Source organism: Platalea leucorodia, assembly GCF_965183815.1.
Source record: "Platalea leucorodia genome assembly, chromosome: 1".
Classification (NCBI taxonomy): Eukaryota; Metazoa; Chordata; class Aves; order Pelecaniformes; family Threskiornithidae; genus Platalea; species Platalea leucorodia.
Genome location: NC_138823.1, coordinates 70,936,079 through 70,953,001, shown reverse-complemented (window position 1 = coordinate 70,953,001; position 16,923 = coordinate 70,936,079). Strand labels below are relative to the sequence as shown.

General features: G+C 42.8%; 1 protein-coding gene across 1 annotated transcript in view; it reads right to left on the bottom strand.

The window, feature by feature from the left end:
- The window catches only part of TERT (telomerase reverse transcriptase), a gene marked incomplete at its 3' end in the record, with an annotated part of 35,358 nt that extends 18,823 nt beyond the window's left edge, over positions 1-16,535 (bottom strand). The window contains exons 1-6 of the mRNA XM_082321487.1: positions 16,238-16,535; positions 13,155-15,060; positions 10,227-10,422; positions 5,121-5,310; positions 1,520-1,702; positions 44-205 (exon numbers count right to left, since the gene is read on the bottom strand). Of these exons, the coding sequence (XP_082177613.1) occupies positions 44-205; positions 1,520-1,702; positions 5,121-5,310; positions 10,227-10,422; positions 13,155-15,060; positions 16,238-16,465 (2,865 nt within the window). The 5' untranslated portion in view covers positions 16,466-16,535. The remainder of the gene's footprint in view (positions 1-43; positions 206-1,519; positions 1,703-5,120; positions 5,311-10,226; positions 10,423-13,154; positions 15,061-16,237) is intronic.
- Positions 16,536-16,923: the final 388 nt, after the last annotated feature.

The following is a 16,923-nucleotide window of genomic DNA, read 5'->3' as shown; positions in this document are numbered from 1 at the left end:
AATATATCTACAGCAGCGAACAGAAGAAATCAGCAAGTCATACATGTCTCCTATAGAACCTCCTGGCTTTTCCACTTGTGGTAACCATAATCACTGCATAGCGCCGTATGCAGTAGACAGTTCTTTTCTCAGGGTTTAAGATCCGTGAAATCACTTCCACGAGTTTATTGTGAGGAATGGTATCATAAGCCCTGGACACATCAGCCTGAAATAGAAGAAATATCTTCCATTATGTATACATCAGTATCACTGTAAACACTGTGGTAGTATGAAAAAAAAATATTGTTGTAGTATGTAAATAAGGCTGAAGGATAAATCACATAGGAGTGAAATTATTGCATCATTCAGTCCAAACTGTGACAAAACAAAAACTCATTGCTTATCTGCAAAACCTTTCCTCACTCATCTATGAATTTTCCCTTACAAGAGATTACCAAACCATCAGGTTTAGCACAATTCTTGTTATAAACAGAAGATGATACCATATGCAACCCTAACACTGAACGTTCAATCATTTAACTAAAGTTTATTGATGATATTTTTCTATGTTTAAATATTTTAAGAAACCTTCCTCTCCATACGATCATGAAGGTGACATCTTAGGCTTTTGGAAAGTTGCAAACTCAAATGTTTTACCTTTCCTAAACCTCATATTGCAATCTTACCTCTGCTTTTACTTGTTGTAGTCAAAATTCAAAACCTTCTGAAGAAGCAACAACCTTAGGAGAGCTATGTCAATGACATGATTCTTTGGGTTGAAAGGCAATGAGACAATCACTGAAAGTAATTTCAGGACAGGACGACAACTGACATATGACAGCACGGGAGAGGAGCCCCACTATTATATGTGTAAATCTGTGTAATTTACATACATCTGTATAAATCACCCCAATTCAAAGCTATGAATTGAGCTCAAACACAAAAGGTTGCCTGCTAGACATAACTGAAAAACAGAAGTATTAAGAAGGAACTCCTTCAAATAGTGGGATATGACAAGCACTCGTTTTTTTCAAGTGAGAGAAGAAACTTGTTGGAGAGACACTAGAGTTCAAGTGTTCATTTTCAACAGAAACTAATGATACTGAGATAGATACAAGAGACCTGTTTTTAAAAAGATGGTGAATTTATCCAAATGCACATAGCAAGTTTTTCATGGTTTTCCTTTGAGAAGATGGCCCTAAAAGCATATCTGAGTTTGTACCTTTGTCCCATTTTTATACCCAAGTAAATGTAACCGCGAAATTCCAGTGCATGTGCAGAAGCAAGACCTGCTACATGATAGAAAGATGGACAGAAAAATATCCAAGCAAAGGAAACATTACTGAAGGGACAGCCCCCCTCAAAAGCCAACCAACCCCCCACCCCAAAAAAACAACCAGAGTCTGTGTTAGGTATGCACAAAAGTTTATTTTGAAAAAGATGTAATTATGCACTCAGATCACAGCTACTACAGCTACAGAAGTATCTGCACAAGCAGACTTTGAAAAGTTAGTTTGAATATGTAATTAAAAAGACATACCTTTACGTAGTAGAAATGAGGAATTTCACCATCTGATTCAAGAACCTTTGTAACAAACTTCTTCCATGTCTTGTAGATATCATCTTTCCCAAACACTGAAGAGCCGATAAAACTGGTGTTTATAGTCCGTTCATAATTTAATACACTAAATAGATTTTTTAGTCGACTGTTGTAGTGATGCATCTAAAGAGACCAAAGAGAACCACCTTAACATATGTTGAAACATATTAAATTCTGTGCAATACACAGATTTCACATTTAGATGAAACATGAGATGCAGTTTATATATTTACTATATTATTTTGGTCAACTGCAGTTTTCAGAAAGCCTAAATATAGCTGCAGTAACTACTGGGAAGTGACAGAACAGCCTCAGAGATTTTTTTTTTAGTACATTTAAATCCTATGGAAAATGTTTTTTTTCCTGCACTTGACTCCTAGAAATCAAAGTGTAATAGTTAAGGAGATAAATAGATGAACTCCAGCAAATAAAGCTGCCACCAATTAGAAGGTAACTTCTTAAATATCATTCATTCTCCCTGCTGGAAATTATCACCACAACAAGAACAGCAAAAAGAACACGTGCCTCGAGACTTTAGGCTAACTCCAGCTGCACTATCAGTTGAGCCGCTGGAAGTACTTTACGCAAGTACATTAGTAAAGATTTAACCCTCAGCTATGGGAACAGCGAAGTACAACAGAGTGGCAGTGAAGTTGTGCAGGCTGATTAGCTCTGTAAACACCTTAAGGAAAAAAATATTGACAGACCTGGCAACAAAAGAATGTTGAAAGGGCAAACCATACTACTGAAGAAAATAAACTGCACACGTAGCATACTTACAAATCAATTTAGAACTTCAGAGAAAACCTTAAAAATGTATGCAGAGAACATAAAAGGGTTCTTACCCTCAATGGTAGTATTGCGATCATGATATGTATACACTGAAACTACTAATTATGGAAGCATTCCAATTCATCTGCATTTATTTATTTTTGCACTGAAAAAATCAATTACAGGTGTCAGTGAAAAGCTGGCAAAACTAAAGCACACCAAAAACGTTTGCTGTACTAGAGCCACTGCCTCCAAAACAATTTGATCCAACTTCACTGTAATTATTTTCATTCATTGGCAGATCTTGTAAAATGTTTTTGACCAGTTTATAAAACAAAGATTTCTCAAAATTAAGATGCTTTCCTGAATTATTGCAGTGGTATCTTTTCTGTTGCAGGCCAAGTTCCTAAGAAAAACAGTCAAAAGGGTAGAGATGTAGCTCAAAGGGAAACAGAAGCAGCAAGATCATCAGTAGAAAAGTTCCTCCTTTCCTTCTTAATGAGCATATCCCAGGATGGTTGCTTTTTCACAAAAAGCACACCTTCACCTTTTCACAAAGCTGATGGCCATCTGGGTGTTAGCAGATGAGTCAATAAAAGAAAATCGAGACTGCCTTCAAACCCAGTTTGAACTAGACCCGAGAGACCTGAAGTTGCAGTAGTCACAGCAGCTCCTCATTTTCATGTTAGAAGGAATTCCCTCGTGCCTCTTAATTCCCCAGAACTGGTCTAATCCACAGAGCTGTTAACACTTTTGCAAAACCTAAAGATCTGCTGGAATCTCTGCAGAATGCAGTAAAAGACTATAAGCTCTCAGACAGATCTTTTAGAACCCTGCTGCCTCCCAGTGCTTTGAGCTTCCCATTAAAAATAAAAAAATAATTAAAAAAAAAAATTGGTTCAAATGAAAAAGGAAGAAGGATGTAAAGCAAATATTTAAAACTTTTGAAACAAAATCTACACTGATTTGAGGATAAATTCACAGAACTGGACTCACTCCACAATGTATTTTGCAGCAAAGTTTGAGAGTTGCCCAAGAATCAGAAATTGGTTTGCTGGATATTTGGGAGATTATCTCTGGCAATTCATCTGGATACATTCCAGTGTTGAGCTACAGAAGCTGGCCAAGACTACCTCTACAATTCCAAACTGGCTTCCAAATTCCAAAACTTGGAATATTGTCAGACAGAAAGAACTAGAAGATCATCTTGCTTCTACAACTTAAATGCCAGGAGGAAAGCAGAGAGCAGCGACAAGCTGTATATGGTACAGGATGAAAAACTCGAACAGAGTGCAGGATAAAAGGCCATGACAGAAATAAACTGAGTAGCCATACAAGTTTTGGGAAGGGGGGAAAAAAAAAAAAAAAAAAGGAAAAAAAGACTACATCACTTCCATTAGGTTGGAAGCCCTGAATTTATGAGTAAGATGATCGTTTTGCACTAGACACTTTCCTCTGTCTCAGTCTATTATCTGAGAAGAGAGGTAACACTACCACCACCTTCTCTTCCATGAATTTATGAAAATCATTAGCTATGCTTTGTGATTAGTTTGGACAGGTGAGGTCTAACAGCTGAAGACCTTAGTGTCCTCAGTTATTTGTCAGCACTCTCCAACAGAAGTCTATTGCTCCCACTTTTCACTAGATACAGATACTCCTTCTCAGCTCCAGGGCAGCCAGGTTAGCTCAAATCACTTGACCAGCTACCATGGTTGACTTTGAACCTTCATCTTCTTCAGTATATTCATGTCATCCTTTGTGCCAGATCCATTACAGGAGCAACAGCACCTTTAAAGCACTGCAGCTATATCCAAATTAACTGTGTGCATACTCTCAAATCTGGCAGTCTGATTGCCCCAGAAAGTCTATGAAGAAATAACATTTCAGACCAGCTTTTGGTTGATGCCCTGTAAATCTGGTCTGGGATCACATACTGAAGTGTAGGTACTAAGAAGCCATTGACCTCTCAGCCATTTGGGGAACATTTAATCTTGTGCACTAAACGGTCCGGACTCAGCCTTAAGAAAAAACAATGCAGTCGTACAGGATAGTGAAACTGTGTTCCTGCTACGCCTTGTGGCTAACTGGCCTGTTAAATAGATTATTCTGTGCACTGTGTTCTGTCTCTGTTCCCACACTGCAGTAATTCCCAGCTTCCTTCCTGTCTCCCTACTATGCTTGATCCAGCTTCCTCGCCCTTTTTAGACCTTCTTCTGTAACACACCCAATTCACCACTGTTCAGCCCTCTGGGTTGACCTGGCACCACAGCCAACTAGACAATCAACATGCACAATCAGTATTCGGGTAAATCCCAACAGGCCAGACTCATCTATTCCTCACCCTCTGGTGTGCCAAACAAATACGACACGTTAGTTCAGAATGCTGAGTATCTTTTGAGATTTCTGTCCTTCTACTCCCATAGGTGACCAACGTCTATCACAACCAGACACAGTTAGCAAGCCTGAGGGAAAGGGGTGGAAAGAGAAAAGAAAGAAAACATGATTACCTGACAGGCCATGCCATTCTGTTAAGACTCTTTTCCTTAAGACAGGCTTGCAAACAGAAGCACGTGATTCTGGAATTGGAGGCTAATAGTAATTAAGCACTAGGAAGGAAGAAGCTAAGTTGGAACAGGAAGACTCGTCCAGTCATTCTGATTTGAATGTTCCAGTTCCCCATGTTAAAACTAGTTTCATGTAACAAAAAACCTCACTCACTTTATTAGCTGCCTACATCAAACCCACATAAAACAATAAAGAAAATAAAAACCTTTTTTTCTCTGCTTTCCCTGCTGAATGCTTGTGCTTCAACAACACCGCTAACTTTTACTATCGGTCTTAACCCATTCGCTTTGGGAATAAACCGGAGCTTTGATGCCATAGGAACATATTTTTTTTGACGGACAGCTTCAATCTCCTCTGAAGATAAAGCACGTAGATGTACTTTGGCAAAATGGTTTCTAAAACACAAACGCACATTTAGTGTAAGCAATAGGAAAGGCAGTAAGTTAAAACATTTAATCTCTTTATGGTAAGTGAAACTAAATATTTTGCTAAGAAGATAATTACAAATACTAACCTCTGCAGAAAGTGACATGGAAATCTGAATTTCAGAACAATTTTACAGTATCTTAATGACAATGTAATACAATAATAAGAGAGTACGCATTTCTGCTTGATGCAAATCAAGATAATAAAAAAAAAATCGTAATTAACACAAATGAAAATTTAAGCACAGATAAGCCAAGTACACTTGAACATTATGAATTATTTTTTTATGCAAGACAATAGGAAGTTGGATATTTCTCATGGTTTCAGAAGCTTGAAAGACATTAACAAAGTTGAATAGAACCTTCTGAAAACTACGTTAAGAAAGATCCAGGAAAGGACTTACACGTTGTAATGGACTGTGCTACTCCCAACATTTAGAGGTCCTACTACTTATTAAAAGTTATAGTGAACCGAGATACTAGGATACGTATACAACATGAGGGCATTTAGGTATACAGTAACACAATTCAAAAGAACCTATCTGCTGAGCAGGCATCAGCTAAAGTGAACAGCAGAGAACAATGAAGAATGGAAGGCTCCCAAGTCACAGATTCTGAGCTCCGTAAGTCCATCTTACCCGGAAACGTGTTCTCCCCTCAGACACACCCCTCAGGATTTACAGTGCAGTGTAGTTTAGTCCAAACCACTACTTCCCCATGCAATGAGGCAGGAAAAGGAGGTGGTGCAAAAGCCCTTGCTTTTACTTAAGATTGTATTGTTAAAGTGGCCTACTTGCAATGTAAAAGACCTGGATCAATCTCCTGCACTGCATCAGGACAAAATGTGCCATTCCAAAAACCCCTACAGCCTAGTGGTTAGGTTACTTCCCTGGGAAGTGAAGCGAGACAACTCAAATCGCTGCAGAAGGGGAATGCAAATATAAATTTGCGTGCAGATTCTTCTCATCGCACGTCAACCAACAGGCTGGTTTAGCAAAAGGAGACCACACTATCATAAAAGGCAGTGGATGACGGTTGGTGGAAACCTAGTAAGCATGCTCTAGGAGACACCTGGGAAGCCAAGCATGCAGGTAAGAGAGGCACACAAATACTTGCAACTCCCATACAAGCTAACGATCCAGCTGCTTGGGACTGTCAGCATCGGAATGATACAGTGCACGACACCTAGAAGGTATAGAGGCATCCAGGGCTGGCAAGCTGAGCTGTTACTGAAGAAGTGTTTTGAGGATTTATATTCAAACTTTGAAATTAAATTCCTGGTACAGATGTAACCCAAAGTAAAGCAGAATGGACAGGAAATCACTTTTTCACAGCTAAAGATCACTATTATTTATTGTGACTTAAATTCCTTCCTGAACCCGTAAAACTTCATCATGTACTATAGTACTAGCTAGATCACTAAGATAAAACAAGAACTCCAGTTCAACAGAAACAACCAAATGATCAAATCTCCATCACTTTGCAGTTCACATGTAAGACTGAAGGGAAAAAAAAAAAAAAAAAACACAAACAAAACCAAAACCCACTATATAAAAAAATATTACTTCCTCTGAAAGTGAAGACATAGCCCAATTATTGGCAGATCTTCATCATTACTACCTCTGGCCAGCTGTAGAATTGGATGTCATTTTGCCTGCAGCAACATGCATTGCTTATTTCATGGCATTTACAGCAGCACTAATGATTTTGAACATGCACTAGTCTAGTGGCCACTGAACCATCCTACTCTCATTTGTACACTCACGGTGCTGTTACGCACTGGAACTTGGAGAAAACTGAGTGGTTGGTCCTGCTGTCTTTTGACACCTCACCACAATCTGATGGGGGAGATTCAGAACTTCTGCAGCATTTTCAATCCTCAGCAGCCACTGTGTGTGGCAAGGGCAGGGAGGACATGGTCCTTAGGAAAACAGGTGCTGTCACCATGACATTCGGTACACTATTTTTAAAACATAACTTTGCATTCTGTGAGCCATGTAACTTGAAGCAACTGTATCATGAAATACTGAATTTTTCTTAACAAGTACTGTTTTTAATTTGGGGCATGAAGTTTGGTATAGCTTCAAAAATTAAGAGAAAGTTGTCTGTGTGCAAAATGGCCAGCACACTCTCACCTCCACACATACAGCAAGACAAACAGAGATTCAGGTCCCCTCTCAGAACCATGGTCTCTATCCTTGAGTGGGATTCTGCACAGGAAGATCTCCTCATACGGACAGTCCTTAAGGATGGGGATTTACTCCCCAATGGCAATGCAGTGCAAAGGCAAGCTCATGAGTAGAGTGCAGGTCCATTCACTCCAGCCTGTTTCATCCATTCTCTTCCTCCCAAAGGAGGATGCAAAAGAACTGGAAAGGCATCAGTGGCTAGGCTCAGCTGTGAACGCCTTCCTGCAAGCCAGCTCAGAGCAATCGCCATGAGCAGCTCCAGCGAAGGGGAGAAGAACCGGGACAACCACAGAACAGCCACTAGGGCAACAACTGAGGCCACCAGATACTTTTTCTCCAGGGAAGATGGAAGCAGCTCAACAGCCTTTGTCACCAATTCACCAACAGTGCCTGAAAATGCTGGCTGGTTAAGAGAAGATGGTGCCTGGAGAGCCTCAAAATGGCCAAGGCAGCTCTAAACAGCTATTTCCCCATATCTCTCAACCCCAATTTCTCTCCTCCCTCGTGAAGTAGGTAGCTTGCCACCTCTATGAATGCAGTAAGATGGATTAGTAGGAGACCTCATGTTACACTGCACACTCAAAAAAGCAGTGCTGAAAGCCCTAGCCTTGTGAGTGAAGCTTAAGCGCAGCTGTTGGGATCAGACTAAAAGTCCATACAGCTACGTATCCCGTAGCCAACAGCAAACACCCTGTCCTTACAGCACGCCCTTGCCAAGCACGCAGCAGTACTTCCTTGGGATGCTTCCCCAGCTTCCAGTAATCTGCAGTTCAGGTAGCAAAGGTGAGAAGGGACTTCCTGCACGGTGGAGAAATATGTGGGGAGGAAATCAGAAAAAACAGGATCAGCCCAGATTAGGGTCTTTTCAGTCCAGAGCACCTTGTCCTTTGTCCTGGTTTCAGGTGGGATAGAGATAATTTTCCTCCTAGTAGCGGGTACAGTGCTGTGTTTTGGATTTAGGATGGGAATAATGTTGATAACACACTGATGTTATAGTTGTTGCTGAGCAGTGCTTACACTAAGTCAAGGACTTTTCAGCATCTCATACTGCCCTGCCAGCAAGGAGGCTGGAGGTGCACAAGAAGCTGAGAGGGGACACAGCCAGGACAGCTGGCCCAAACTGGCCAAAGGGCTATTCCATACCATATGATGTCCTGCTGAACAAAAAACTGGGGGGGCTGGCCAGGGGGCCACGGCCGCTGCTCAGGAACTGGCTGGGCATCAGTCAGCAGGTGGCAAGCCATATTCTTTTATCATTATTATTATTTTCCCTTCCTTTTCTGTCCTATTAAATTGCCTTTATCTCAATCCATGAGTTTAACCTTTTTTCCGGTTCTCTCCCCCATCCCACTGGGGGTGGGGAAGTGAGCAAATGGCTGTGTGTTGTTTAGCTGCCTGCCAGGTTAAGCCACAACCACCTTACACATTGGTTTTTTTTTTCTGGGAAACTGGGAATAGGGACGAAAGGGCTAAACTCAAAAATATTTGTTTTCTTTTAATCACATACCCTACTAAAAAGAGCGCTGTATCCAATATGTAAAAACTAGTACTTGATGATACTTTATGCCAAAAAGTAGACTTTGAAGTACATTAAAACTACATAAAACACTAATTGCAACACTAAGGCTGTTAGTTTGAAGACAAGACAAACGGTATATGCGAGACTGAAAATTATATTCTACTACTACTATTTAAATTGCATATTCTGGGCAAAACCGGACCAGGGCCCTGTTAAGTGCAAACACATATTCACAATAGCTGCACTGGAGATACCAATGTTAAGATCAGGGAGCAGCAGGGCAAGAGGGGGAAAAAAAAAAATCACACATGTAACATTGTAGACCAACAGACCACAGTGAATGCAAAAGGTTCACCATATAAAACAGCCATTAAAACACCATATGAAACAGTCATTAAAACACAAGACATCAAGTATGCTCATTTTGCACAGTTCCAAAGCTCTCTCGGATACCAACAACTTATAATGAAAACCCAAAAGATGTGAACTACGGAAATGCGTGCGCAGTATTGTTCATTAAAATCACCTTCAGATTTTTCCTGTTTCCTCACTTAATTGCTTAAAATTTGATCTTCAATAATGCCCTAACTTAAATACTTATATTTTAATAAACTTAAATTTTTAAGACCAAAAAGCAGCAGGAATTCCACAGCTGCACTAAAAAAAAAAAAAGAATCTGCAGCTTTTAAATCCCTCAACCTTCCAAAAAAACCAAAACAAACAAAACAAAACCACTGCCTGAATTTATGAATAGAGTATTACAGCATTTCAGCAGAGTTCAATTTTTTTTTATTATTAAGTTAAAGCAAACTGAGTATTTTTAAAATGAACCTTCCCAAGGTTACTTTGGGATTCTACCACGATGTTTTCCTCATCGTTAAAAGGTGTAAAAATTTGACATATCAAAGCAAAATCCTCTTCATAATGGATTTTATTACTGCAAAGGTTTCTCTTCGCCTATGAAAGAATTCAAAATTTGAATCAGTTTTCTCACACAAAATATTTCTGAATTTACAAGCTGCACATACTACAATTACAGGCTGATTTTTCTTTTGGGAAATCAAGAAAATAAAAGGACGATAAATGGGCAATAAAGGAAAGCAGAATTATAACTTTACACTACAAAACATGAGATTTCCACATATTCCATTTACATTTGATTAGTTTTCTAATGTTACCTAATTCCAATGTTCTGTAACTTGCCCCAAATAAACTTTCGGTAGTAGAAAAGCATGTTTTTCTGGAACATGGTCTCGGTGATATAGAAAAATGATCTGAGCAACTCAACAACATAGGTATCCATCAGCCAGTATAGGAATTTAGCCAAAAGTTCTTCACGGAAACAATGTTCATAGGCAGGAACAAAGTGATCACCTTCAATAAACAATTCAAAGGTAGTTATAGTAAATATCAACTATTTGTATCAGTAAAAAAAAAAAAAAAAAAAAAAGAAAAGAACATACAAACAAAAAACCACACATAACAGACTTTTCTTAGCTTGAGGTTAATGAGAGGAAAAAAAAAAAAAGGCAAATGCAAACAATTGCACAGATACTGCTCCAAATTTTCACTGGCATAAAATAATGTGACCCAAGCTTAAAGTACAAACATAGAAATTAATTTGCAGTGACAAACTGACATACAGGATACAAATACATGCCATTAGTAGTCCAAAGACTTACTTTCTTCCCCCAGCACCAATTGTGCAAGATCTTTAATGCACAACAGCAAGATTATTGTGAGGGGAAAAGAACAATGGAAATAAGACTTCTACAATATAAAATTTAAAAAAAATAAGCAAAAGAATGAAAATACTTAGGTATACTGTAAAAATAACAGAATTAAACTGGGCTGACTTGGGGATGAAAATGACATTCAGATTCCCCAAATAAATAAAAAATAATTTCAGCGTTAGGCTTTATTTCAGACATCCTATACAAACTTTATCGACGCAGTCAAAAAAAAAAAGAAAAAAATCACCCTAAGTCCATCAGCACTTATGATATTTAGATGGTACAAAAATTATGAACCCAGAACATTCCTAGCTACTGTCAAATTTAAGGCCACACAGGTTTGTAGTGATGTCTGAATATGGGTAAGCGAGCAGGGAATAAAACTTTGTGCTACAATACTGAATTTTTGCCAACTTCGAATAATACTTTTTCTAATTAAAGAATAGAATTTAGCAAAAAACAACAGGATAATTTAAAGAAATTATACAGAAATATTAGTTTAGCTGCATAGCACAAATCATGATTATGGCACAAATGTGTTAAAAACACTTAATTTTGACAGAACAGAGCTGAGGCTGAAAACCGAAACTTATAAAATGGAAATAAGTTTCCAGTTCTCTACCCTGTTTGGTTTTTCTGCACTTCAGGACAGAGACATTTTCATGTATTTACAGCACCTAAGAAAAGACTACCATAAAGAGATAAAACAGTGTTCACTTCAACAGAAGCCAGGCAACATCAATAAAAAAAAAAAATCCAATAATTGTTAGAAAAGTCTCTAACCGAAGAGTTGCAATATGCAGCTGTAATACACAAATTAAATCAGGATGTTGGTAAGCAGCTGTCCTGGAACTAAATCATTTGTTTTCTAAATTCTTGACAACAGATGTAAATGATGACTATAATTCAGGGAACTGACAAGAAACCACTACTACTAATTTTAGAGGAAAAAAAATCCCCACCTACAGAGCAGCAAAGCAATTAAATCTGTGTTTAAACTTCAAGCACAAGGGAGTAGTTTCATGGAAATTAAAAATCAAGCCTATCTGTTGCTTTTCCTGGAATAAGGCCAAAGAATAAAAGGGTATTATGTTTTTTTAAGATAAGATGTTCCAAATGACTATGAACCAACCGTGTATTTTACAATAAAAATCTTTTAAAATATTTAACTCCTCAGCATTTTGAAAAGCATGTTTTTGAGCCTTAGTTTATGAATAAAGAATCAATATATTTGCTAGAATTAGCAGTTTCTTATGGAAGTGTAACCTCCCCTATTTTTGACATCAGTTCTCAAACATCAGACTTTTTATTTTCCTCCTACATTACAAAGAACCTGTAGTAATTTCAGAAACTTATCGCACCTTTTAAAAAGGAATACCATTTTGAGCTCACATTACTGTAGGATCCAAGTACATTACCAGGTGAGAATAAATACTGCAAACATACCTGTTAAGGAAGTGCAATCTGCACTGTATAGATGGAGAGCAGAGAAGCACAGAAAAATGACAGTATGCATCAGATCCTACAGCAATCAACCACAGAACCACAGCTTCAGCCTAGATTTAAGTCCTAGGATAGTGTCTGAAGAAAGACTTCTTCAAGGAAGCAAGATTTACCTGTCATCATCTGAAAAGAGGACTAAACAGAAGGGATTCGTATAGAATTTGGAGCAAACAGCTGATGCCCTCACGACAGCTTTCAGCCAGGGACCACTCGGCCTGGTGACCTCTGCACCACCAACTACCCAGCCTGAAGCAGTGCTCAATAAGGGTCTTTTGTTCCTAGAGAAGGGCTCTAGAAAGGTGACAGATGGTGGGCAACCCCTGTATTGCACGGGTCCCATACTCATGTCTTTCTCGCAGGGTTGATGGGGGCGGGCGGAAACCACGCTCTGGGATGAAGCTTCACTCCCATAGCAGAGGAACACATGCCGCTACAAGTGTCCTGATTTGCCTTTAGTTCTTTCTGAAGGCTTACGGTAACCAACAGGCAGATTGCATTTGTTCCTTACGTGCTCAGCTCATGCTTCAATGAATTTTCAGAGTTACTACAATTTGCAGGGGAAAGGTGGAAGGGAAAGAGTTTTGTTGAAAAGCCCAGGTTCTGAATTCATGTTTACGAAAACGTCATCCTATTAAACACAAAAAGCATGTGAATGAAAACAATGAAAACTTAAGTTTTGGAAGGAAGACAGGCTTAAGTGTTCTTCCACCATCAAATACAAGCACTACCAGGTTTGCTTTCTCAGCTATGGTTATCACCAATGAACCCAACAACTCTGAACCCCGTTTCAATACCCTCCCCTTCCCCCCTTGAACGCGAACACCAGTCATCTGACACCCCCGCCACTTAGCTCTTTAACATAAGAAGTACCTTTGACTAGACGAAGCCACATGCAGTCATTCACTCTCATCTTCCACATCAACTCCTGCAACGAAAGCTTAGCAAACTTCCCCATGGAAATGAACGCTTTCACATTTTTTAAGAACCGGCACTTGTTATGGTTTGAACCCCAGAGCTCAGCGGGGATGACCCGCTCCAGGCACTCCCTCACAAAGATGTACACCTGCCAGTGGCTGCTGTGCTGCTTGAGGAGCTCCCCGAGGGCTGAATCGCACACCTCTCCTGGGCTTTGCTCCTCACTCTGCGACTCCTCACGCACGGATTCTGCAAGGGGAGCGCATAAGTTGTCTGGCACATCAGTGTGACCAGATTCACATCTGCTGCTTGTCACACACTTAGAAGGCTCTTTCCCAAACTGTCCTGCTTGCTCGTGAACCTCTGCTTCCCCAGGCAAGGCTGCCTGAGAAGACGGCTCAGTTTTTCTCACACTGGTTTCAGATATCCAGACAGGGCAATTTTTTTTCAAGAGAACTAAGTAAGGGCACTTTCCATGGTTCTTTAACAGTTTCTGAAATGTAGGTCTCATTTGCCAGTAGCGTTTGGGCAACCTTTTCTTTCTCCAGTTGTGATGTGGCAGACTTTGGTTGTGCTTTTGCTCCAACAGATTTTGGCTTAAGAATATAGTTTCTATAAGCCGTCTTCCACCTGACTGACAGCCCTGCAAGCGATTCAATAAAAACGATTTAGGAAAACATTCTTGGAAACTCCTGCGAGAATACAGAAGAAACTTCCTGTCAATGTACACTGCAGAACGCAAGAGCGTATTTGGTAACTTCTTTGCCAAATGAGCTAGGGGACTTTCCCGCCTTCTGCATTTTGAAGAAACACCCTCCACGGGTTTGATTTGCACAGAATCCAACTGAGATTTATACATATGCATCTCTACTCCTTTCCTATGGGATTCTGCTTGCGTTTCAATGCTGGACTTTAAAGGTTTGTTACTCTGAACTCCGCGCAGAAAAGAGCTTTCACCTGCCACAAACTTCTTCGCGTCACGAGGTGTGTGAACTAAGGAAGGACCAGACATATCACTGTTACTTCTTTGAGAAACGTGCTTTTTTTTAATGAGACTTACAGAATGTGATGCTACATACCCAGTTCCATATCTCTTCGAACAACTTTGGTTTACATCAGGAGTGAGATTACAAGCCTTTTCCTCTCTCACTTTCTCCTCTACTTTTGCTCTCTTAGCTGGAATTTCAAGTTGTTCCCTATCAAGCTTCCTTTTTAAAGATGGTGCCGTAGCTGACAAATACAAACCGGAGCTACTCTGTTTTTCCAGATGTTCAGTAACCATTCTGCTCTGTTCGCTTGCTTTAGAAACAGCTTTTGCAGAATACTGGTAACTGGACACTAAGCTTTGTATCTTGTTACCGCTTTTATTTCCCATGCTGGAGACATTAGCTTCAAGTCTTTGCCTGCATTTCCACCAATGCGACTTTGAAAGATACTGTCTGTGAAACATAAGCCTTTTTTGCATATAGTCAAGCAAGCTGCTACGTTTATGCTTTGAAAGCCTTTGTTTAACAAATACTGGGGATGAGTCTACATTATGTGAAATAAGTTCATAAACGGGTTGCCCACAAACTTGATAACAATTACTAGGGGGAACCAGCATAAAGATTGCACAGTGTTCCAACAAATACATCATCACATCATCCCCTATCCTGCTCAGCAGTGTTTCCCAGAGGCCGCTGATACGAATAGTTTCTGTTGCAGTATTGGGTAGGTAGCTGTATATATTTGAAGACGGCATGATTTGGAAATGAGAACTGTTTTCATCCAGTAAGGAGTATCCATATGCGAGGACATTCTTCTTTCTTTTTTCACACAGTCTCTGAACGACTCTTGTGATGACTTCACTCTGACTAGATAACTGAAGAAAGAGAGAAAATTAGCTTTGATCACCAACTCTTCCATGAAGCACAACCTACGCTTTAAATAAGCAGATAGGCAAGATACACCGTCCTAGACATCAGCTTTAGATCAAACCCTTTCAAAGCAATATTAGTAATTTGCAAGTGCCATACCCCCAAAAAAATAAGCATTTCAAGCGCACCACAAGATGTTTACGTGCAGCAACACGAGCCTACAGCTTTAAGGAAGTCTTTTTAACGTCTGCCCTTTTGATCTTCGTTTTCATGCCCAGGAAACACCCCCCACTACTCCCCTGGCTCCCTCAGCAACCCAGGCTCCAAGGCCTTCAGGTCACTCTACCCGTAGATACGTGCTCGCACAGGCTCTAACCTCCAGGGAACGAACGCTGATCTTCTTGAGGCCTCCATTTCCTTTTACGTAAAAAGAAAAGTTGAACTAAACGACTCAGTTCACAATTCTCAAACTCGCTCAACAAGCTCGCAACGCTTCTTCCCTACCGTAGCAGAGCTTTGCTCGCGCACGCAGTGGCTCCCAGAGAAAAGCGGCCTTTCCTCCCTGAAAGGTTTCTTCTGCTGAAGCGCCGACCCGCAAGCGGCGTTCGCCCCTCTCCTCTACCCTCTCAGAGCGGGAAAGCGGCACGGCTCATTTCCAGTTGCTCCCCGGCCACGCTCGGTGGGTTGGCCCCTACCTCACAGGGCGAGGGCAGAGCCGGGGAGCCCGGGGCACGCAGACCTCCTGGCTACCTACCGCCCACCCGCCGGCGCCCGGGCCTTGCTGGCCCGCCCGCGCCCCCAAGGAGAGGGGGCGATGCTTCCCCCCGCTGCTCCCCGCTGGCTACGAGCCGGCAGCCGCGGGGGCCGGAGGGGGCCGGAGGGGGAGGCCCGGCGGGCGGCAGCCACGAGGGGCGCAGGGCCGCGGCCGCCGCCCCCGCGCACGCATGGAGGACAGGAAGCGCGCTGCCCGCGCGAGCGGCGGCGCGCGGCCGCCGTCTTGGCGGTGCCCGGGACCGCCGGCCGCCCGGGAAGCCCCGCGCCGCCAGCCGCCGCCCCGGGGGGGGGGTGGGCTCGCCCCGGGCCCCCGGCAGGGCTCGCTCCTCAGCGAGGGCTGCGCTGCTCCGGCCGCCCCGGGCCCGACGCAGGTGCGAGCGGGCCATCGCTCGCGCCCCTGCCTCCTACCTGCTGGAAGGTGAAGGGCCGGGGGATGGCGCGGGCCCCGCGGGGGACGCACACCAGGCACTGCCCCACGAAGGTCCGGTAGCAGGGGGCGTCGTCGCCCCGCAGCACCTCGGCCTCCCCGGCGCCGCTCTCCCGCAGCCGCCGGATGAAGGTCTCCAGCGGGGCGGCCTCGGCGTAGCACCCGCGCAGCGCGGCCAGCACGGCCGCGAAGGGCTCCGCGCCCGCCATGTTGTGGAGACGGAGCACGCCGCCACCCGGGGCGGCCCCGCGCTCCCCTCCCTCCCGCACCGCACCGCTACGCTACGCTACGAAGCTCCGCGCCACCGCCGGGCAACTGGGAGCCGCTGCTTCAAACAACAACGAAAAAAAAAAGTGTTATTTAACCACCACAAAAAAATTAAGAAAACGCCCTCCCAAACCGCCCCCCGGCTGCTCCGTCCCGGCGCCGCCGGGCCCCAACGTGGCCGCGGAGGGGCGGTGGCCGAGGCGGGGCGGGGCGGGGCGGGGCGGGGCGGGGCGGGGCGGGAGGCCGCTGTCCAGCTCCGGCGCCGCTTCCCTCCTCCGGCGCCGTCCGATGCGGCCGCGGCGGCGGGCCCGGGCCCGGGCCCGGGCTGGGCCGCCCGTCGGGCACCCAACCGGCGCGGGCTGCCGCCGGTGCGCGGCAGGGCCTCCGCCTCCGGCCGGAG